The 21,420-nt window shown below is 50.2% G+C and overlaps 2 protein-coding genes across 7 annotated transcripts in view; one reads left to right on the top strand and one right to left on the bottom strand.

The window, feature by feature from the left end:
* The first annotated feature begins 4,353 nt into the window (after positions 1–4,353).
* CERS2 (ceramide synthase 2) lies at positions 4,354–13,836 on the top strand. 3 transcript variants are annotated; one of them, XM_067727687.1, is made up of 11 exons: positions 4,354–4,373; positions 9,907–10,080; positions 10,507–10,624; positions 10,817–10,935; positions 11,165–11,222; positions 11,328–11,378; positions 11,615–11,707; positions 11,894–12,022; positions 12,249–12,355; positions 12,493–12,646; positions 12,826–13,836. In XM_067727687.1, the coding sequence occupies exons 2-11, from the start codon at positions 9,908–9,910 to the stop codon at positions 12,964–12,966; spliced, it is 1,143 nt and encodes a 380-aa protein (XP_067583788.1). In that variant the 5' UTR covers positions 4,354–4,373; position 9,907; the 3' UTR covers positions 12,967–13,836. The 3 variants fall into 3 exon arrangements, with proteins under 3 accessions (XP_067583788.1, XP_067583787.1, XP_067583789.1); XM_067727686.1 differs by lacking the exon at positions 4,354–4,373 and adding an exon at positions 4,963–5,114; XM_067727688.1 differs by lacking the exons at positions 4,354–4,373; positions 11,328–11,378 and adding an exon at positions 4,963–5,114.
* A 239-nt stretch (positions 13,837–14,075) lies between these two features.
* SETDB1 (SET domain bifurcated histone lysine methyltransferase 1) overlaps positions 14,076–21,420 on the bottom strand; it is a 30,319-nt gene continuing 22,974 nt past the window's right edge. For all 4 annotated transcript variants that reach the window (XM_067727683.1, XM_067727681.1, XM_067727685.1 and 1 more), the window contains exons 15-22: positions 18,525–18,694; positions 17,168–17,796; positions 16,341–16,369; positions 16,095–16,227; positions 15,654–15,819; positions 15,099–15,310; positions 14,763–14,851; positions 14,076–14,597 (exon numbers count right to left, since the gene is read on the bottom strand). In XM_067727683.1, the coding sequence (XP_067583784.1) occupies positions 14,480–14,597; positions 14,763–14,851; positions 15,099–15,310; positions 15,654–15,819; positions 16,095–16,227; positions 16,341–16,369; positions 17,168–17,796; positions 18,525–18,694 (1,546 nt within the window). In that variant the 3' untranslated portion in view covers positions 14,076–14,479. The remainder of the gene's footprint in view (positions 14,598–14,762; positions 14,852–15,098; positions 15,311–15,653; positions 15,820–16,094; positions 16,228–16,340; positions 16,370–17,167; positions 17,797–18,524; positions 18,695–21,420) is intronic.

The raw sequence follows: 21,420 nt of genomic DNA, 5'->3' as shown, positions 1-21,420 counted from the left end.
GATTTAGTAAATACAGCACATAATTTGTTAGTATTAAGTATGACCCATATATTTCGTAGGATATACTATACTAATAAATTATTTGCTGTTTGTCTGAAATTGTAATTTAACTGAGCATCCTATATTTTACCTGGCAACCTGAAAAATGGGATGCAGTTTCAGCATGGTGATTAAAAGCAAAGGTTCTGAAGCCAGATTCCTTAGACTTAGAATTCTGGTCAGCTGTGTGACCTTGGCAACCACCTTAACCTTTCTGTGCTCAGTTTCCTCCTTGTCAAAATGGAGATAATAACAGTGTTTATATTATAGGCTATTGTGAGAATTAAATAAATTAATACATGTAAAGCACTTTAGAAGAGAGCTGGGCACAGAATGGTAAGTACACATGTCAAAATGTTAACTAATATGTAATAATTAATATTGTCATGTTATTTTATAACGATAACTGTTATTAGCATCTCCCTAAGAATTCCAACCTTGGCTCTCTTCTGTAACTTCTTTCTTGCCAATCCCCAATCTGGCCACAAGAGGCCATCGAAACCCACTGAGAGAGAGCCTCGAGACCCCTGGCGGCCACTTGAGGTCTCTGAGGCTCTGGCTCCAGCCACAGATATCCAGGGGCTCTCTTGGCCCACTTGTTGGGCTCCAGCCACAGATATCCAGGGGCTCTCTTGGCCCACAGTCTCCCGAGGACATCAGGTTCCTAGGTGAACTTGGTGGGCAGGCAGAGTCGGGGAAGAGCCTCAGGTAGACATCTACGCAAGCAACCCTACTGAGACAGACCTCAGGACACATGCAGGAGACTTCTAGGCTGGGTTACCCTAGTACAGTGGCTCCACAGCCAGGGTCCCTGTGCCTTTGGTTTTCTGTACCCTTCAGAATCTTTTTTGGGCACGCGTTCCAAGCAGGCTTAGGGGGAAATGAAGGGTGAGAGAGGGCTCCTGTTTCCCCAGTCCAAACCTCTGCAAGGTACTGCTGGCTGACCTGCAAGGCTGAATCCTGAATTTGGAGGCAGAAGAGTGGTCCTGGTTGCCTAGGAGTGTGTGTGTGATGTGTTTACAAATGCTCGCCTGAAGCTGGTGGAATCTCACTCCTTTTGTCCCTGGGTTTTGTTTTGTTCAACTCCAGGGCCAGATTGAGGTTGTTTTCAGATTTACTAAATCACCCTCCAACCCCATGCTCTAAATTTTAGAATTTCAGAGTTCGAGGAGATCTTAGCGATGACCTGGTCTACCACCCTCTTGTTACTGACTCAAGGAGGCTGAGTGACTTCCAGAGGCCGTAGTGTTAGAACCAGAATCCAGGTCTCCTAACTTCTCAGTGTTTTCCTCATCACTCAGATGAGGGTGTCGACTGAAAAAAAACACACAACGTAAAAGTTGAGAATTACGTTTTATTTGGCAGATAATACTGAGGACTTAAGCCTGGGACGCAGTCTCTCAGACAGCTCTGAGGGACTGCTCTGAAGAGGTGAGGGAAGAGCAGGATATATAGGAGTTTTATAACAAGAACCAGGCAGTCAGGATATCAAAAGAAGGACTTCCCTGGTGGCACAGTGGTTAAGAATCCGCCTGCCAATGCAGGGGACATGGGTTCAAGTCCTGGTCTGGGAAGATCCCACATGCCGCGGAGCAACTAAGCCCGTGCGCCACAACTACTGAGCCTGCACTCTAGAGCCCGCGAGCCACAGCTACTGAGCCCACGTGCCACAACTACTGAAGCCCACGTGCCTAGAGCCTGCGCTCTGCAACGAGAAGCCACCGCAACGAGAAGCCTGCGCACCGCAACGAAGACCCAACGCAGACAAATAAATAAATAAATAATTAAATTTATAAAAAAGAAAGAATATCAAAAGATTACTGTTCATTAAAGAAAATAAGACATGTCAAGTTAACGAATTCAGTGCTTTTCTATGTATGGAAAGATGCAAAAGTCTAGGCTCACTGAAATCATTCCTTTGATATGTATCTCAGCTATCTGGGGCCAGTATCCTGTGTTTTCCCATCCTGAGTCTCCTCAGGGTGCATTGTTGGGGGTGTGTGTGTGGCTGCGGTGGCTGATAGCTTGATGGTGGGCATCCCATTTCCGTCCTGAGTTCTCTCAGGATTCACTGTCAGGGGAGCTGTAATGTGATGCCTTTTCTTTTTTAAAAAATATTTATTTATTTATTTGGCTGTGTCGGGTCTTAGTTGAGGCATGCGGGATCTTCGTTGCGGTAGGTGGGATCCAGTTCCCTGGCCAGGGATTGAACCCAGGCCGCCTGCATTGGGAGCTCAGAGTCTTAGCCACTGGACCACCAGCGAAGTCCCTGTAATATGATGTCTTGCTGGCTGCAACATCCTTTGTTTACTGATATGGCAGGCAACATTTTTTCATTCACAAGGGCATAGCTGACTTGGGGTCCCTCTTAGTGGAATGCAGGAGGATAAGCAGTAACATACAGAGTCTTAGCTGTTGACTCATGAAAACTTGTTCAACTCTAAGTCCATATTGCTTTTCTGCAAATACTTTGCATTGCATGGTTTCAGAATACATAGAAACTCCTCCTGGCCATATTTCCTCTTGCTATAAAACTTTTTCTCCCCAGAATTCCTGGCACCTCAATCCCTCTGCTCACGTACTAGCCAAGCTCTACTCTTTTATCCAAATAGGTTTCTGTGTTGCACAAGCCAGCCTGACCTGGGAAGACCAAGATCCACTTTCCACAACTGGGGTCCATGTCTTTGCCTGTCCCAGATACCTAAATCCCAGGCCAAAGGCCTAGTTGTGTCCTCAGCCTCACCTCCGGACACCTCAGCAGCCCATACAGAGGAAGTGAGTCACAACAAGGCGGGCAGCTTGGGGCACTGTGGGCGTGGCCATGCCAGCCCAGGGTGGTGGGGGATGGGTCACAGTGATCAAAATCTCTTGGTCCAAAACAGGCAGAGAGAGAGAGAGAGGGAGAGAGTGTGTGTGTGTTTCTAAACTGGTAGCATCATTCTAATGCTGCCTGAGGCCCAGTTTCCCTTTCTCCATCCACCTTCTCCTTTGTCTCCTGGGGGAGGGGTACACCCTCTTATCTTTATTTTTCAGGCCTTGTCTATTCAGCTTCTGCCCCAAACTTCCCCTCCCACTGCTATCTTAAAAGAAAGTTAACTGGTCTTCAGTTCTCTGAGGAATCATTTAAAAAGTCTGGTGAGGACTTGGGAAAGTCTAGGAAAACTGCCCGAGAAAAGGGTTCAGAAACTAAAGGAGGGGAGCCAAGTAGGACAGAGATGGGGAGGGAGAAGAGGGGTACCCAAAGTTTAGCTGGGGCCCAAAGAGGAGACACTGGAACCCTGCTGGAAAAGGGAATCTGGGGAGGGCACTCAAGACAGACAGAGGGGACTTAGGACTTGGAAGGCAGAGGAAGGGGGAGAAACAAAGGGGTAGAAAGATATGATATGCTAATAAAGTTCAGCCTGGGGCAAAGAAATTAAGGGCTGGAGGGGTTGCTGGGAACTGGAAAATCAGGCAAGTCTGGGGCTAAAAAAAGGCTGGAGAGTCCCCTGGGTACCGGTTCAGGGGGTGAGGGGCCAGGGGCCAGGGGGTGGACCAAGTCTCATTTCCCCAGTGTAGGCCTGGGCCAGGGGTCCCACTGCAAAGAGCAAAGGAAAAGTTTGTAAGTCAGTCAGCCTCTGCCTCTCTACCTCTCCAGATAGCGTCTTAAGTGAGGGCCAAGCTCTCAAACTGGATTAGTGGGAGGTCACATTCTTTCCTAAGAGAACTGTCAAAGCACCTGAACTTGTCTAGATAAACCATGAAACAAGCTACTGTCAGAGGTTCTAACGGTGACAGTATAAAAACGCCATTTCATTAAGGTAAAAAATTAAGTTACCTCTACTAGGCGGGCTCTCTCTCTAAATAAACCCTCAAACACATCTTAGTCACACTCTGTCCTCATTAGGAATCAAGGCCAGTTTTCTAGGATAAACATGTTGCCTCTTCCTGAAACATCAATTTTACCAGTCCAAGGGAAAAACATTTTAAAATATGAACTTGAATACGGATAAACGTGGTCTAGATTTAAAACTCAAATACATTTTACACAACAAAAGTTGGGGTTTGGCTCCTTCAGAGTCTGCTACTGTAGGTTATGTGTGCCACTGGGGGTAGGTTTTACAGCACTTGGGTGGAAACGCTGTGAGTTTTAAGGCAGGTCTTGGGTGGGGGACGCCCTAGGGGTCGCAGGCTCTGCGCTGGGAAGGGCAGCCGAATCTCGAGGGTCCGCTGCCTGAGTCGGCCCTGGAGGTGCTCGGCCTCGGCGCGCGGCACTTGGGATGGACTCGCAGAGGCTGCGCCGGCCGGGAGCCGGGGAGCCACCCTCCCTCCGCTGCCCAGTGGGTCTGGAGGGGGTAAGTGTGGCAATTGGTCGGGCAAAGAGAACTGGGGGCCGCAGCCGGGCGGAGGTCGAGGACCTCAGTTGGGGGCGGGCGGAGTGGTGCAGGGGCCCGACCGCTCCGCGCCCCGATCCCCGGGGACCTCGCGGGTCTGTCCCAGGGTGCCCGGGACTACAGCGCACCTCTAACGGAGAGACTGGGAGAGTCCCCACACTGCCAGCCCTCATCGGGGACTTCTCCCCCAGTGCGGTGATTCTACTTGGCTAGGCCGCCGGCCGGGCGCCGCGAGGGCTCGGGTCCTCGCCTCGGTCTCCGCCGCTCGCCCCGGGCCGCGGGCCGGGAAGGGGGCGGTGGCAGGCGGCGGTGGCTGGGCGCGGCTGCTCCGCGCCGAGGCCCCGGCCCCGCCGCCCGCCCTCCTTTCCCTTTTCGTCGCCGGGCCGCAGGCCCACGCCCAGTCTCCCGGCTCCTGTGTTGCTCGCGGCCTTTCTTTCCCGGGTTGCCTGGGCTCGGTCTCAGCTCGGCTGGGCTCGGCGGGCGGCAGGAGGAGGAGGGAGAGGGAGGGAGCGGGCAGGCGGGCGGGCGGAAGGGGGAGGAGGGAGGGAGCTGGCAGGCGGTCGGGAGGGCAGGCGGGCGGAAGGGGGAGGAGAGGAGTGAGCGGAGCCAGTTCGGAGGGGGCCCGGAGCTCGGACGAGAGGAGAGACGGAGCAGCGGCTCCCGGCCCGGCCAGCTCCGCGACGCCGCTGCCGCCGCCGCCGAGTGAGTCGGGACGGCCTCCCGGGAGCCCGAGGCGCCGCGCGCAGGGGTGGGGCGGGACGCGGCGCGGAAAAGTTGGGAGAACTGGGGTCCCGTGAGGACGCGGCTCCACGGACAGGGCCGGCGGGGAAGGCAGCGGGCCGAGGAGGGGAGAGGGGCCCGGGCGCGGGGCGCCGCAGCTGGCTCGGGGCCTCTGCCGGGTGCGCTCATGGCGGCGGGCCTGGGGGAGGGCGGGCCGGAGCGCCTCGCGGGAGCGGCCGGGCCCCCAGCGCCGTCCGAGGGCAGGCTGGCCGTGCGCCTGGGCGTCCCTGGGCGCGCCGCCCCAAGCCCGGAGGAGCCTTCCTGGGCAACAGGTAGGGACCGGGAGGTGGGGACGCGGGGCTGCTCGCGGACAGCTGAGCCCCAGGCGCCCCTTTGTCGGGGAGTAGGCAGCTCCGGTGACCACTTGCATGAGAGCCCCCTGCCCGGCTGCGGGCCCGCGTCGTGGCCCCTGGCCTGGAGGGTCCCGTGGCTATAGAGTGGGAGGAGAGTGGAGGGTCTTGCTTTTTCTTACCGGTTCACTGTGCCCACTCCGGGAGGGAGGTCAGAGCGTCCATGTGCTTAACGGGAAACAGGAAGGTGCGGCTCTAAGTGTCTATCCCGGCCCCCCAAGGCTAAGGCTCTTGTACCGTTATGGGGTGTGTGGGGCTGCGGTCGGGGGGAGCTTCTGGTGAAACGGGTTTTCTGGGCCTCCCCTCCTGGCTAATTTTTGGCCCGGAGGCTCTCTGGAGAGTAGGTTAATTGCATGTGTGTGATTATAGTCTTTGGCCTCAGCTTAGGGGTTCACTTCCCAAGCCAGGTTCTTGGCATCAAAATCTGGTCTGTCACCTGAGTAGACAGGTCCAGGAAGCAGGGGGTTCTGAGGATCCTGAGCAATGGATTGAGCCCCTCTTTCCAGAGAATTGAATCAGGGAAGGCTTCCAGCAGGTGATCACTCCCTCCCACATCTGTGTTGGAAGGGTTGCTGTCCCGTACCAGAGTCGAGGTGACTGGGCCCCATGTGGGTGGCCGACAGTGCTTGTGATGGGACTCTTAAGGGTAAGGACTTGTCTGCAGCCTCCTCCCACTGGGCCTGGCCCTAACCATACAGCGACCTGTACACCCTCTGTTCTGAAGAGAGAGAGTTCCTTGTCTGCTGTGATGCCCCACAATCCACTCCCTTCACTGGGGCCTCTGGCCAGCTTTCCCCCTGGGAAGGAGGGCTTCCACTTTCCCCTGTCACTGGCCACAGGCTGGCTGATCCTTTACTGTGCCTTCTGCACACACCCCCTCCTGCCCCCCATCTTCCTCTTCCGCCTGCCCATGGGGGCTGTAGTCTCATGCAGTATTCGGGTGTGTTGGGGCCTCTGGTGGGGCAGCTCAGAAAAATGAAAATTTTGGGACCTATACTGCAGCCTGGAGCAATGACACACTTCTTCTTGGCTTCATCCATTGCTCGCTGCCTTCTAGTTCATTACCTGCTGTTGCTCTCTGAAAAAGTTTTCAACAAGGAGGACTATTCAGGTCCTCTTCCACTTCTTTTTTGTAGTCCCTCAGGCTTCAGTGGAAGCTGGGAGTCTGTGGGACCCTCTCTTTGTCACTCTCTCTTCCCTTACTTACTGATCCTGTTATATTTTCCTTAATTATTCCTCCAAACTGAGAGCTGCTGGGACCGTTATCCCATTGAGTCTGTGAGATCTCTTCGTCCCAGACTCAAACTTCTGCCCTCCTAGCCAGCTGGGTCTATAAGCCCCCATGGGGACTTTCTGCCCCTTTTCGTCCATCGGTGAGGGTCTGGGACAGGTCAGTCAGAGTTGGGGCAAAAGTTGGGGGCTGGGCGGAGCCCTGTTCATGTTGCTGGTAATCCAGTGCCCACGAAATCCCCGCTCTGCTGGCCCCTCTCCAGCCTGTGCCTCAGAAAGTGGTGTCTGGGTCTCTGGGTGAGGATGTGTGTCTGTGAGAGAGAGAGAGACAGACAGACAGACACACACACACACACACTATTGTCTTGTCATGTGTGTGGGGGAGTAAATTCTATAAGTGGAAAAATATTTATAGGTGTGATTTTCTCCACCAGGAGATTAAGTAACGTGACCCAGAAAAGCAGGGTTGTCTCCCTATCCTGAGGGAACATCCCCTTTTCTTGACCCAGCTTTTTGTTTGTGGGATCCCTTTACTTGGCTGGGTGTGCCAGGGATGCCACTGGGAGCAGACTGATTGGTTCTGTGGGGAAGTGTAAATGAGGCCGGCTGGGAGCCCCTGTTGTCCTCCCTTCCCTGTCACATGGAGTCAGAAGTCCTGACCCTGCTGAATCTGGTGCCTCTCCCTGCTGGGCTAGGCCCTGGGGGGTGACGGGCAGGGCTGGGGCAGTTGCTCCTCTGCTAATGGAAGTACTGGGTGGCAAGGGAGGGCTATGGTCACAGAAAGCCTGAAACCCAGGTGTGAGAGAGCCCTAGTTCAGAATCTGCCTCTCTGGACTCCTGACACATCATGCTCTCCTGCTCACACCATCTTCCACTCTCCCTGCTTGGAGCAGGAAGGGGACAGGTGCTGTCTTGTCCTGGGGTTGAGATCTTGTCCAGGCGCTTGCCCTTGACCTCTCTCTGACCCTCTGCCTACTCCCCCAGCTCCTCATCTTCTTTGTCAGGATCAGACTGGCATAAGACATTCCTGGACCCCAGGAATCAGGGAGAGGGGCTCCACTCATACCCTCCAGGACCCCAGCCAGCCCTCTGAATCTTTAATCCTCACAATATCTGTGACAAGAGAAACTTCCCTGCCGGTTTCCACTGACCGGAAGCCGGGTCAGGGATGGGACCCAATTTCTAGGCCTGACAGTGCCCTTGGCTTTAAACCTCAATGGAGGAGAAGTTGGGCTCCAAGAGGTATAGCAGTGAGGTGACTGGGTCAGGTCTATTTCCTCACCTCCAATCAAGCTAAGCAAAAAAGTTGGACAGGAAGAGCCAGAGGTGTGCCACCACATCTAGGCATTCTGCCTTGTCCCTTCTCTACTAAATTTTCTACAACTTCTCTCCAGGAAAAAAGTGTGTGTGTGTGCGCCTGGTTGTGTGGGGAGAGTTCTACTGTGGATAATTGTGTTTTAATATTGTTTAGTTCAAAAGGCTTCCATCTCTTTTAACTAATTAAGTATTTCTTCTGGCTGAGGTGGAAGGGGAAGTGGCAGTACCCTCAGGAACTGAGGCCTGGAGAGAGAGAGAGAGAGAGAGAGAGAGAGAGAGAGAGAGAGAGAGAGAGTGTCTGTGTGTGTGTGTGTCTGTGTGTGTGTCTGTGTGTGTTGCTGGGGGCGGGTGGAGCTGAAGCTCCTTTACTGACAGTGCTGACCTCTGAGAGAGCAGTGACCAGGAGTGGGGACAAGAGGGTAAAGTCCTTGAGCTGGAATACAGACCCGTGACAGGCTGAGAGGGATTTCGCAAGTGCTTCTGTGGTGGGTGGGGGCGGAGCCGTCGGAGGAGCAGCCCAGCACAGCTGTGATACGATCAGCCTTCAGCTGTAGAGCGGCACCATTTGGTCTCCAGTTCACAGCGGAGAACAATCTCCCAACTCTCTTTCCTCCCTGGCTGGGAGGGGACTACCTTCCTTCTGTGTCAGCTTTTAGTCTCAAGGCCAGCCTGGATACCACCCACCGAGCCTCCCTCCTGGGAGAACGAGGGGTCGGGAGCCTGGCAGATTTGCCCTTGTCATCCTTCTGGGTTCACTGCTCAGTCCCAGGACTGCCAGGTGTTGTGTGGTCCCAGCATCACTGTCTCTTAAGGATCATCTTGCTGCTTCTCTCAACTCCAAGCAGCTGCTGTCCCCGCTTGGGCCCCAGATCATTCCCTTCCTCATTCAGGTATTCAAGTAGTCACTAACACCCTGTAGATCCTTTCTCTTTCAGTGGAGGAAAGGGGGGAGGCGGGGGAAAGCAGCAGCTCTTTCCTAGCTGAGGGTATTTGTGATGGGTGTTCCCCACGCAGACTAGTACTTTATTTTCTAGATGAGCCTTAATAAGAAATAGCTCCTAATTCTACCAGATGTCTTAGTCTGCTGTCTCGACTCTCTGTCCCCCAATCCCTGACTCCCTGAAGCCTTGTCTTCATTTTGTTTCTGAGGATAGGCTTCAGATAGGGTTCTTCTGCCTTATGTTTAGGAACTGGATGGCCTGGCATGGGGTATTAATCTTGTGTGCAATATTGTGATGTCCATTGGTTGTCCTGGAGCTCAGCATTCTTTGGGAGCATAATTTTGCTTTACTCAGGCCTCTTAATTTTCCCTAGGACCTGCTGCCTCAGTGGCTTAGAGGGAAGGAGGAGGAAGGGTTTGCCCCAACCCTGCAATCCTTTCTTGGGCTTCCCTGGCAAGGAAGCTTCCAGTTATGGGTTGCTTGGGGGCACTAGGGGGAGGCTGGAAAGTGCGGGGAAGGGAGGATGCCTCTCACTTTAGTTAAGATTGTTGGCTACAGCTTCTAGGGCCAGATCCTGCCTGTCCTCCACTTGAGGATAGCAAAATGATGGAGAGACCCCAAGATTCTTAAGTCTAGGGAATCAGGACTTCTACGGGGTGTTAGCATCACCTTTGGTTGATGTGCATAGTAAATGTTAGAGCTGGAAAGCCACCATATTTCAGATGGGGAAACTGATTTGTCCCCATGGCCAGGACCAAAACCCAGGGCTTGAGTCTCTGCCCCTGCTCTTTCTGTTAAAACTGTGAAATTTTTCATCTGTCTCTTCTTACACTGCTGCCTGCTTTGATGCCCTCTACCTTCCCCTTCCTCACTCAGGATGCTCCAGACCTTATATGACTACTTCTGGTGGGAACGGCTGTGGCTCCCTGTGAACTTAACCTGGGCTGATCTAGAAGACCGAGATGGACGTGTCTACGCCAAAGCCTCAGACCTCTATATCACACTACCCCTGGCCTTGCTCTTCCTCATCATTCGATACTTCTTTGAGCTGTGAGCATACCAACATACCCCTATGCCTTCCCTGGCTGCCAGCCACAGTTTCTTGTACTTCAAGTTTGTCTCTTGCTGTTTAATTGGTCCTGGACCCTGGTGTTCTCACCACCCAGGTCCCTGCCTACTGTGTGCCCCCTACTGAAGGCAGCATTGTCTTTCTGAGGGCTCAGCACCCCCAGGCCCTTTCCTTCAATGGTTATTTGTTCTCACCCTCCACCCGCCTGGTCGCTAGTGAACACAGGCAGCTTTGTCAGCTATGGGCAGCCCAAGGCAGCCAGAGAGGGGGTTGCCGGGAAACTGAGGCCCAGGATAAAGTTGTCTGAGCTTGCAGCCCTGCCCCGCCAGCCCCCTAGCTTAGGGGCTACCAGGAGACTGAGGTGCTTCAAGAGAGCCAGACGGTCCTCACTCATATCCCTTCCCCAGTTACGTGGCTACACCACTGGCTGCCCTCCTGAATGTAAAAGAGAAAACTCGGCTGCGGGCACCTCTCAACCCCACTTTGGAGCATTTCTACCTGACCAGTGGCAAGCAGCCCAAACAGGTATGAGCTGCAGACCCTGTTCTGGGAGTTAAGAGTTCTGGTGGGGAGTGAGGAGGAGCTAGGGTTGGAATGCCAGCTCTGGTGGCGGAAGAGATGGGAAAGCAGTGGGGCCAACTTGGGTCATTACTGGCAGAGGGTGGGGTGCTGCTGAGTTCTGAAGCGGAGTGTAATGGGCTTCTTCACTACACTCAGGCAGAGGTAGAGCTTCTGTCACGGCAGAGCGGGCTCTCTGGCCGCCAGGTAGAGCGCTGGTTCCGCCGCCGCCGCAACCAGGACCGGCCCAGTCTCCTCAAGAAGTTCCGAGAAGCAAGGTAGGGGAGGTTGGAACGATAGAAACTGGACAGCAGAGTAAGGTCTGATGTATTTTGGTGGGAGGGGTGGGTCATAGCTGTATGCAGGGAGATTATACCCAGCTGAGGAGGGAAATTCGGTTATTAATATCCGTGAGAGGCTATCTGGAGGGAGGTACTTGGGGGTTGGTTGGAGGGCTGTGCCGTTCTCCCACCCCACTCTCCTAGCTATTTCTGCTTCCTCTTCCAGCTGGAGATTCATGTTTTACCTGATTGCTTTCATTGCCGGCATGGCTGTCATTGTAGACGTGAGTGGGGATTACTGGGAGGTGGGAGTAGATTCTCTGGCAAGGTGGGATGAGGCCACAGAATTTGGGTCCCTTCTCCTTTAACCTCTCACCATCTCTCTGCAGAAACCCTGGTTCTATGACATGAGGAAAGTTTGGGAGGGATATCCCATACAGGTACGAGATGGGTCCTGATTCCTTACATGGGGTGATTAAGAGAACCAGCGTAGGATAGGATTAGGACATACACATTCTTGTGAAGAGATGATCTCGGAATATGTGACAGAAAGGACTGGAGTCATGGTGCTAAACATAACCTCATGTTCTGGGAGGGCTGGGTTTGGAGAGGTGAGACCCTTGAGTCCAGTTGCTCTGGGGTCCCTTACCTTCCTCTTTTCTTTCCCCTCTCCCAGAGCGTCATCCCTTCCCAGTACTGGTACTACATGATTGAACTGTCTTTCTACTGGTCCCTGCTCTTCAGCATTGCTTCTGATGTCAAGCGAAAGGTGGGTCAAGGGGCTGTGCCATTAAGCCTAGGAGCCAAAATGAAGCCCTGGGATGAATAGCCTCCCCTGTGACTTCTGGGTGCTTTGGATGGAGTTGTGGGATAAGTGGAATTAAAGGTGAGGGGGAGGAAGAATGGAGGCTAGGGACCAGGAAAAGGTCCTCTGGAGGCTGCATCTTTTCTACAGGATTTCAAGGAACAGATCATCCACCACGTGGCCACCATCATCCTCATTAGCTTCTCCTGGTTTGCCGGTTACGTCCGAGCAGGGACTCTTATCATGGCTCTGCATGACTCTTCTGACTACCTGCTGGAGGTCAGGATTTCTGGGCATTTCTTCAAGCCTAGAGACCCTGGTGCAGGTTCTTCTGTCCCTCTATCCATTTTCGGTGGGGTGGTGGTGGTGGGGTAGTTGTGGTGGGGGGTGGATGTTCCTGGGATCAAGGAGCTGGGGGCACAGAGCCAGTGTGGTAACTGGGGCGTACATAGGAACGTATACAGGAGAGTAGGGAGCTCATGATGGATGGGGGCTATCTACACAGTCAGCCAAGATGTTTAACTATGCGGGATGGAAAAACACCTGCAACAACATCTTCATCGTCTTCGCCATTGTCTTCATCATCACCCGCCTGGTCATCCTGCCCTTCTGGTGAGTAGGAGGCGACACTATACTCCTGTTTTCAAGAAATCAGGAGTCTCCCTGCTCCGCACCCACATTTTCAGTCCTCCATCTTAACCCCTTCTTTTCTGTGTTCACAGTTCTTGTCTCTCCCTTTTCATCCCAAGGATCCTGCACTGCACCCTGGTGTACCCACTGGAGCTCTATCCTGCCTTCTTTGGCTATTACTTCTTCAATTTCATGATGGGAGTGCTACAGCTGCTGCATATCTTCTGGGCCTACCTCATTTTGCGCATGGCCCACAAGTTCATAACTGGAAAGGTGAAGCTTCTGTCCCCATTGTGTAGGCCCTACTCCCCTCAACTCTAGTACTGCCCAAATTCCCTTCCCATATCAGCAACCCTCTAAAAACTACTGGGGGGCCCTGGGTGTAGCTGGAAAAAGCCTACGGAGAGAGGCAGTCCTTAGGGGTTTGTAACCCTTCTCATCCCTTTCCACAGCTGGTAGAAGATGAACGCAGTGACCGGGAAGAAACAGAGAGCTCAGAGGGGGAGGAGGCTGCAGCTGGGGGAGGAGCAAAGAGCCGGCCCCTAGCCAACGGCCACCCCATCCTCAATAACAAGCATCGTAAGAATGACTGAACCGTTGTCACTGCTGCCCCTCAGATTAATGCATAAAGCCAAGGAACTATCCCACTCTCCCCACAGGGTCGCTTGAAGCTCTGGGGAGAAAGGAGAAAGCGAGAGGACGGTGTTCTTCTCTGTGTCCCCACCCCTGCTGCTTTTTCACCCAGTTGCCTTTAAACCAAATTCTAACCAGCCTATCCCCAGGGAAGGGGAGGTTGGTTATATCCTTGTCAGAGCGGGGGATGGTCTTATTTTCCTCTCTACTTTCCAAGTTGTCCTTTCTATTGCTTTCGAGACCTTTCCTCAGCTCCGGGGGTGGGGGTCACAACTCACATTCCTTATTCTTCAGAATCTGGCCCTAGCTCTCTGCCTTTGACTCCCGGACCTCCAGAGCCAGGGTCGTGCCTTACTGTCCCACCCGTGGGCCTCATTCTGCCAAAGTTGGACCAAGGCTCACCTTTCTAATCTCCCTAACTTGGACCAGAAACCAAAGCTGAGCTTTTAACTTTTTCCCTCCTAAGATACAAATGAATTGAGTGTAGGAGGGTGCACATGACCCTTATCCTACCTCTGCCAAAAAGTGGGGGCCACAATGGGGACTGCTCAGACAGTCTTTTGTTATTTCTCTGCCAGCTGTCCCTGTAGTCACAGGTCCAAGATCTTACTGCCTCCTTTCTCTGGCCTCTTTCCCTAGGCTAGCTGGTTTGGAGTAGAATGGCAACTAGTTCTAATTTTTATTTATTAAACATTGGGGGTTTTGGTTTTAAAGCCAGAATTACAGCTAGCGCCTGGCGTTTCAGCAGAGGGACCACTTCAGACCAAAACGTACTGTTAATGGTTTTTTTAATTAAAATATATTAAAGATTAAGTAAAACACGGCAACAAGTGTTTGAGACTCTTAAGAACTGAGAAGAGGGATCAACTAAATAAACTAAGGTAGTCTTCCTCATGCCTTCCTCATGGTTACATAACATTTAAAAATTTCAGATGGCAAGTAAGAAAAAGCAAAAGTAGAGAAAGGTCAAGATTAATGACAGCTGCCCACTGGGAAGGATGGGGGAAAACAGCTCTCTCATCAAAAGACCCCTAATTGGGAGTTGAGGGAGAGAAATCAAATCACAATCTTAGTTTTAACATCTTGTTAAAAGACTTTCAAGAAACAATACAAACCAGGGATAATAAAATACACAGCCCTCATTCTAGGAATAAAGTCTGTTAGAAGCATGAACACCTGAACAAATGTAGGATGGGAGGGGTGAGCAACAGGAGGACTGAAGGGATGTCAGGCCTAGGTTAGAGTGGTGACCTCTCCCACCTCTATGCCTCAGGAGGTGGGGGAGGGGCCCTGCCTGCTAGCACCACAGTGGAAGGGATCTCCTGATCCAGAACCCCCATTTCTATCTACTAGGAGCTGGGGGAGTAGCCAGACTAGAGACCTGGGGGTCAGAATTCAACAGTCAGGAAGACCCAGTTCCTGAGGAAAGGGCAGTTCAGGAAGGGTTCGGAAGGTTAGGAAGAAGGCTGTCCTCTAAAGAAGACGCCCTCTGCATTCGATGGCCCCACAGCAGCAAAGCAGCTCCTTGCCCTCCACGCTGCCCACCTCGTAGTTGTAGTCCCAGGTGAGTTCTGTCCCAGCCCGGATTCTCCTGAAGAGGAAGAAAAGGAAGGAGTGTGGTGAAACGGCAGATAACCCAGGCACCTGGGGTGACTGAGCATGCAGGTGGCGCCGGATCACAGATGGAGGAGCGACCCTTCAAATTTCTGTAGTCCTTGCCCCTCCCCAACCATCCCCTTTCCTGACTCCCTCTTACTTGCTGGCAAAGAAGGCCACCCATGGGAAGCGAAGATCATGAGTATCCACGAAGACATTCTGGACAAACAGGTTGGGGCTGCAGCTGTGCTATAGGGTTAAGGACAGATTCAAATAAGAACTAAGGAAACAGAATCTGGCTTTGTGGGGTGAGTGAGAGTTGGATGAAAACAATGCCATTTGATCCTCCCCATCACAACAGAGAAGTTTTGAAAGATCCTTTGAGATCAAGAATTTATAACAAGAAAAGGTGGGTTTACATAGTTGTGTTAAAAGTACTAGAAATGTGAGGACCATGGGATAATCAGCACATACAGGTGAGGGAAAGGGGTCTCACATTGAGGTAGCGGCCCAGGTTGCCTTCAAGCTTGGCATCGATGATGTAGCAAGACTCCTCCCCATCGTAGAATTGGCGTGTGTTCTTTCGAACAGGTGCACTCTCTCCCTTTTCCACGGATGCCATGTTGGTTGATTTAATGGCAATCCCATGGGTTGATTTAAGAGCAAAACCCCGGGTTGATTTTACTGCCACTTGGCGCTTCATTGGACCTGGACAGGAAGAATGGGGTTAGGCCTGTCCTACCTCATGACTGGATATTCTACTTCCATTTTTATCCCACCCAGGGCAGCTCAGGAATACCAATAAGCTGGGACTCTGAGGCAAAGAGCCTAGGTGGCATTTTTTTCAAGCAGGATTAGATCTGCTGGATAAAGGGGCTGAGGGAAAAGAGTAGGGAACTGGGAAGAAGAGAGGGAAGGGATGTGTCAAACATTGATATTAACAGTTTAGCTGGGAGTCAGGGAGCCCTCCCAGAGATGCTTCAACCCTCAGGATCTGAATTTTCCCTCCAACTGGTTCTTTCCTACTACCCCCCAAATTCTTCCAGACTACCAGACATGTTCTTCTTGTCCTCAAAGTCATCCCCTTCAGAGCCAGAGGAGATGGTCTGGATATCATCACTGTCAACGGCTGTGGCTGAAGTCTGACCAGCAGTGGGCTTTCGGCTGGTCCCGCTTTCCCCCTCACTTTCTGTGCTGCTGGACAGTGTCAGGATGTCCTGGGGAAGCGGAAGGGTGAAAAGAAGGAATAAGGGTAAATGGAGAGGGCCCTTTTGAATCCCTGCTTTTACCTATGGTTACGCAGGAAGGAGCTCAGACTATAGCAAGATTAGATGCTGGGTGAAGGAAAATGAGGCAGGAAGTCAAGGCCAGAGAAATAAGATATGTAACAGTAATTATGGTGACAGACTTGATGAGGTGAGAATGTTCCTTTACTCAGACTATGAATAAAACAGAAAGCTGGGTAAGGTGCAGCTTGAGAAAGGTCACTTACGTCAGGGTTTGACTGAGCAGAGGCCATGAGTCGTCGGCTCTGATGCATGCTAGTCTTACTTGGTGGGCGGCGAAGTCCTTCAGTCTTCACTGGAGAAGGATTGTAACCATAATTTCGAGAGCTTTCAGTAACTCTGATGGGAGAGGAAGACATGAGAGGGGTCAGGTTACTGGATGTTTCTTAGGCTACTTCTGTAGGCTTTAGAGAAGGTAGACTTGGAAAAAGGTCAAAGAGAGAGGCACTCACACTGACATCTTGTTCCGGTCATCAGGGTCCTGGAAGAGAGCAAGTGAAGGGTTAAATGTTTTCATGGTCCTGGATAACAAATCCAACGATTACAGACTTCACCTCAAATGACCTCCAAAGACATTAGCCAGTAACAGGTACACTATCTAAAGTGGAGTGTGTGTGAAGAAATTCCTCTGCAAGTTAAGAGTAACAATCATTCTCATCAGGAAGCCCCCCTGGGAGGGGTCTTTAACCCTTCCCAACAATAGGGCATTAAAAAATGTACACGGAAAACACCATGGGCAGAATCTTACGAGGACAAGGGACAGTTCACCACCTGTAATGTGCTAAGTTTCAACATCATTAAAAATACACGTAAGATCAATTCTTGTAAGATCATTCTACTATAATAAAAGAAAGCAATGATGTAGATAACTTGAAACAGCAATTAAAAAAAATTACTTATAAACCCTTCACTTTGGAATAAATCAGATACTTTCCCCCCAGCAGGCTGACTTTAAAATAATTTGGTTCTTTAAACCAACACTAGGAATGTATTAGGGGTAGGTTAATCAGATTTGCCACAGAAATATCCATCAAGTAAATAATCTGTATGTGAAGACTCATGAGGGAATTCTCTGGCAGTCCAGTGGTTAGAATTCCACGCTTCCACTGCAGGGGGCACAGGTTTGATATCTGGTCAGGGAACTAAGATCCCACAAGCTGCGTGGCACGGCCAAAAAAAAAAAAAAAAAAAAAAGACTCATGGTGAGACCACATTGTTTGTTACCACAAAAAAGTTATACAAAAGCCACAATTCTCAAGAGTTTCCTGCCACTGCTTACCTCTTTCTTGGGCTGCTTGATGTCACCCTCATCCTTGAAGCCCAGCCCTGAGGTGGAAGCCTTCTCAGCCTCCCCTCTGCCTCCCCCAGCGTGACCTTCCCCACCTTCACTAGTTTTGAAGGATGAACGGCTATCAGAGTCAGCAAAGCCACCTTCACTGACACTATTGCAGCTCAACCACGAGGCCACTTTGTTCTTGGGTGTCTCTTCAGAGGAAGGTGGATTGCAGCCACCTACAGGGATCGATGGAGGGACAGGAACACGTGGGGGCCCAAGGTCTGGGGGGCGAGAGTCCTTGGAAGGCATCTCAGACAATCCATTCTCCTTCTGGCCCCGGGTCTGCCGCCGGGTAGCATAGCTGCGCCACACCGAGCTGGTGCTGAAGTCCTCATCCTTACAGAAGTTATCATCTGAGCTATCGTCATTGGACTCTTCGGGGTCCTCTGTACCGCTGTTGCCATCTTCCTGGTCCTTCAAGTCTACTCCACTGCTGTCAGAGGAACAGGGGACATCACTCTCATATCCTTCCTTGAAGTTCTCCACGCTCTCGATATGGTCCAGATTGGCAAAATATTCATCACCCATTTCCAGGCCCTCCTTGTCGGCAAAGTCATCTGTCAGGATTTTGCCTGGGAATGAAGAGAAAGGCCTTCCAGGGTTATGAGGTGCTTTTAGAAAGAATAAAGTTCATTCCATCAATATCCAGCCCACCAGCAAAGAGAGTCAAATCGCCTCCATTATGGTGTCTCATTTCTCTTTGATGATACCTCCTTCTTCGCGTCTTAACTATGAGAATAAGCGGAACTTACTATAGTTTTAAATCTTGCCCTTTCTGCCATCCCATTCTTCCCCTTTACTTTGTTTACCAAAAGAGAGTTCTTCAGTTATGCTAAATCTCTGGGTGGAGTGGAGTGATGGGGGAAAAAATGAAACACTGGACTCTACTATCATGTCTCTCTGCTGAAACATCATGTCCACAATTTCATCCCTTTTTTTTTTAAACATCTTTATTGGAGTATAATTGCTTTACAATGGTGTGTTAGTTTCTGCTTTATAACAAAGTGAATCAGTTATACATATACATATGTTCCCATATCTCTTCCCTCTTGTGTCTCCCTCCCTCCCGCCCTCCCTATCCCACTCCTTCATCCCTTTTTGTTCTCATCCTCCTGAAGCACTTCTGTCCCTTCTTGATCCACCCAGACAGGCACATCACTCATGTTCTTTATAGAAGAAAATTCTGGCTTCCCCTTTCCCCCAGTTCACATGTTAAGCATTCTTAAGTTCAACTTGTCTATGATTCAATGTCCCACCGTGTCCTAACCCCAGAAAGCAACCCTTTCATTTCATCACCAACCTGCATAGATACAGACAAAAGAGCCTTTGGCAATGTCATCCAAGCAGCGGATACCCCAGCCCTTGTTCTGGGTCTTGAAGAGCTGCAGTCGAACCTGCAGTCCATGCTGCACCAACCGGTTTGTGCACATGTTTGGGTCACAATTGCAGCGTTTGTTACACTCATAAACTCTGGGAGGAGGTCACAATAAAATCAATCATAACATGATCACTAGAGCATCCATTACATACACAGAACTTTTATAATTTTTAAGGTGTCATCATTTATCAGGTAATGATCTAAATGAGATTTACTGAACTGTCTATGCTCTTTGATTCACTTGGGAATATAGCCCAAAGAAATAACTCAGAAGGGGGAAAAGTGACTGATACAGATATTTATAGCACTACAGATAGTAACAGTGAATAACAGAATGCCTAATGACTGGAGAAAAGCTAAGCAAACTATGAGGTGAATATGGATTCAGAGACATTAAAATAAGTCAATTTGTAGAAATAGATACATAAAATAAAGATACTTAAGGGACTTCCCTGGTGGTCCAGTGGTTAAGAATCCGCCTTACAATGCAGGGGATGCGGGTTCGATCCCTGTTTAGGGAACTAAGATCCCACATGCTGCGGGGCAACTAAGCCTGCGCGCCACAACTACTGAGCTCGCGCACCTCAACTAGAGCTCGTGTGCCACCAACTACAGAGCCCACGCACCCTGGAGCCTGTGTGCCACAACTAGAGAAAGAAAAAAACCCTGCACGCCACAACTAGAGAGAAGTCCACGTGCTGCTACAAAGAGCCCATGTGCTGCAACTAAGACCCAACACAGCCAAAAATAAATAAATCTTAAAAAAAAAAGGAAACGAAGCATCTTTGTTAGGTCCCTTAAAACCCCACCGGGGTTGGGAAAGTATTAGTGCTCATATACTCTGTTTACAGCTGATAAAACAGGATCAGCTTGGAAGCAACAAGGCCAGAATTTGATCTCAGGTCTAATCACCAACACATGAGATTTTCAGAGTAGCTATACTGAGTATCATTCATTCATTCATTCAACAAAATTTGAATGGTTACTATGTGCCATGCACTGGGTAAATTAGCTGCTGGTGATACAATGGTGAGCAAGACAGACAAGGTTCCTGCCCTCATGGAGATTACCTTCTAACGGAAAAGAGAACAAAAACAAGTCAACAAATAAAATAAAGTTGTCACAGATACTAAAGGACACTCTCTCAATGAGAGAATGAAGGGAGTGAAAATGACCTAGTTTTAGAGTGACCAGGAAAGGTCTCTCTGAGGAGATGAGATTAAAGCTGAGAGCTCAAGGTTAAAGAAGATAATCATGCAAACAACAGTGGAAGGATGCCAAGAAGAGGGCACAGTACGTACAAAGCCTCTTGAGGTAGGCTGGCAAACACTGGGTGAACTGGATCCAGGCACTGAAGAATATCAGTGTGGTTGGAACAGTTTTGGAAGTAGAGAGATAGGAAGGAGCCAGATAGTACATTGTCTTGTGATCCAAGATTAAGAGTTAGAATAATATCCAAAGTGCAGTGGAAAGCTTTTAAAGAGTTTTAAGCAGGGGAGTGACATATTTGTGGTTATTTGAAAATATTCTTATGAAACATTTCAAACATGTAAAAAAGATATAATGAACAGGCACCTACTACTCAGCATTATCAAATCTAAATGTTGTTACAAGATTCAATTTTTTTTGTTTATAATTAAAACATAAATGATACAATGCAGCTAAAGCTAACAGGTGTCTTTTCCTTTGCTTAGTTTTCAATATGCACTCAGCTCAAATTTATGTCCTGATTTCCCCAGTAGTCTCAATCTCCTCTGAAGATACTCAAAACCATCAGGTTTTCTATCAAACCCCCTTTCCCAAAAGTCTCTCCTGCAGCCAAATCTGACCTGCTCTGACACTGGCTGTTCTCTACATCTGGTGCACAGCTGTCAGCCTGGAAGCCCCCTTGACTTCACTATCATGTGGGATTCCCCTCACTCCTCTTTTGAGCTGGAGCCTCTGTTTCCTGGATCAGTATATGCCTTCTTCTCTCTTGTCTTTTCCCCCCCATTTTAGTAAACATTTCCAGTAATTTTCTGAGAGGGAAAATAATGGAAAATTTTGAGGTGTTTCATGTCTAAAAAATGTCTTTAGGGACTCCCCTGGTGGCGCAGTGGTTAACAATCTGCCTGCCAATGCAGGAGATAGGGTTTGATCCCTGGTCCGGGAAGATCCCACATGCCACGGAGCAACTAAGCCCATGTGCCACAACTACTGAGCCTGCACTCTAGAGCCCACAAGCCACAACTATTGAGCCCGCGTGCCACAACTACTGAAGCCCATGAGCCCTAGAGCCCACGCACCCCAACTACCTAAGCCTACGTGCTCTAGGGCCCATGTGCCACAACTACTAAGCCTGCGTGCTGCAACTATTGAAGCCCGCAAGTGTAGAGCCCACGCTCCGCAACAAGAGAAGCCTGCGCAACACAATGAAGAGCAGCCCCCGCTTGCCACACTAGAGAAAGCCTGTGTGCAGCAACGAAGACCCAACGCAGCCAAAACCAAATAAGTTAAAAAAAAAAAAAAAAGGCTTTAGCCTACTTTAACCAACAACTGATAGTTTTCCTGGGTTTAGAACTCTAGGTTAGAAATAATTTTCCTTAGAATTCTGAACAGATTCCTTAATTGCCATCTAGCTTCCAATGTTATTTTGAGAAGGCCGAAGTCACTTTGAATTCTTTTTTTTTTTTTTTGAATTCTTGTTTCTTTTGTGGTCTCTTTCTCTTCTCTAGAAGGTTTTAGTATTTTCTTTTTGTCCTCAGTGTTCTGTGGACACAATGAGCACATTTTATCATCATGTGTTTTAGTGGGGATCTATTTTCATCCGTTATGCTAG

This window comes from Pseudorca crassidens, chromosome 2 (assembly GCF_039906515.1).
Source record: "Pseudorca crassidens isolate mPseCra1 chromosome 2, mPseCra1.hap1, whole genome shotgun sequence".
NCBI lineage: Eukaryota > Metazoa > Chordata > Mammalia > Artiodactyla > Delphinidae > Pseudorca > Pseudorca crassidens.
The sequence above is the reverse complement of the archived record's forward strand: the minus strand, read 5'-3'. Positions and strand labels throughout refer to the sequence as shown.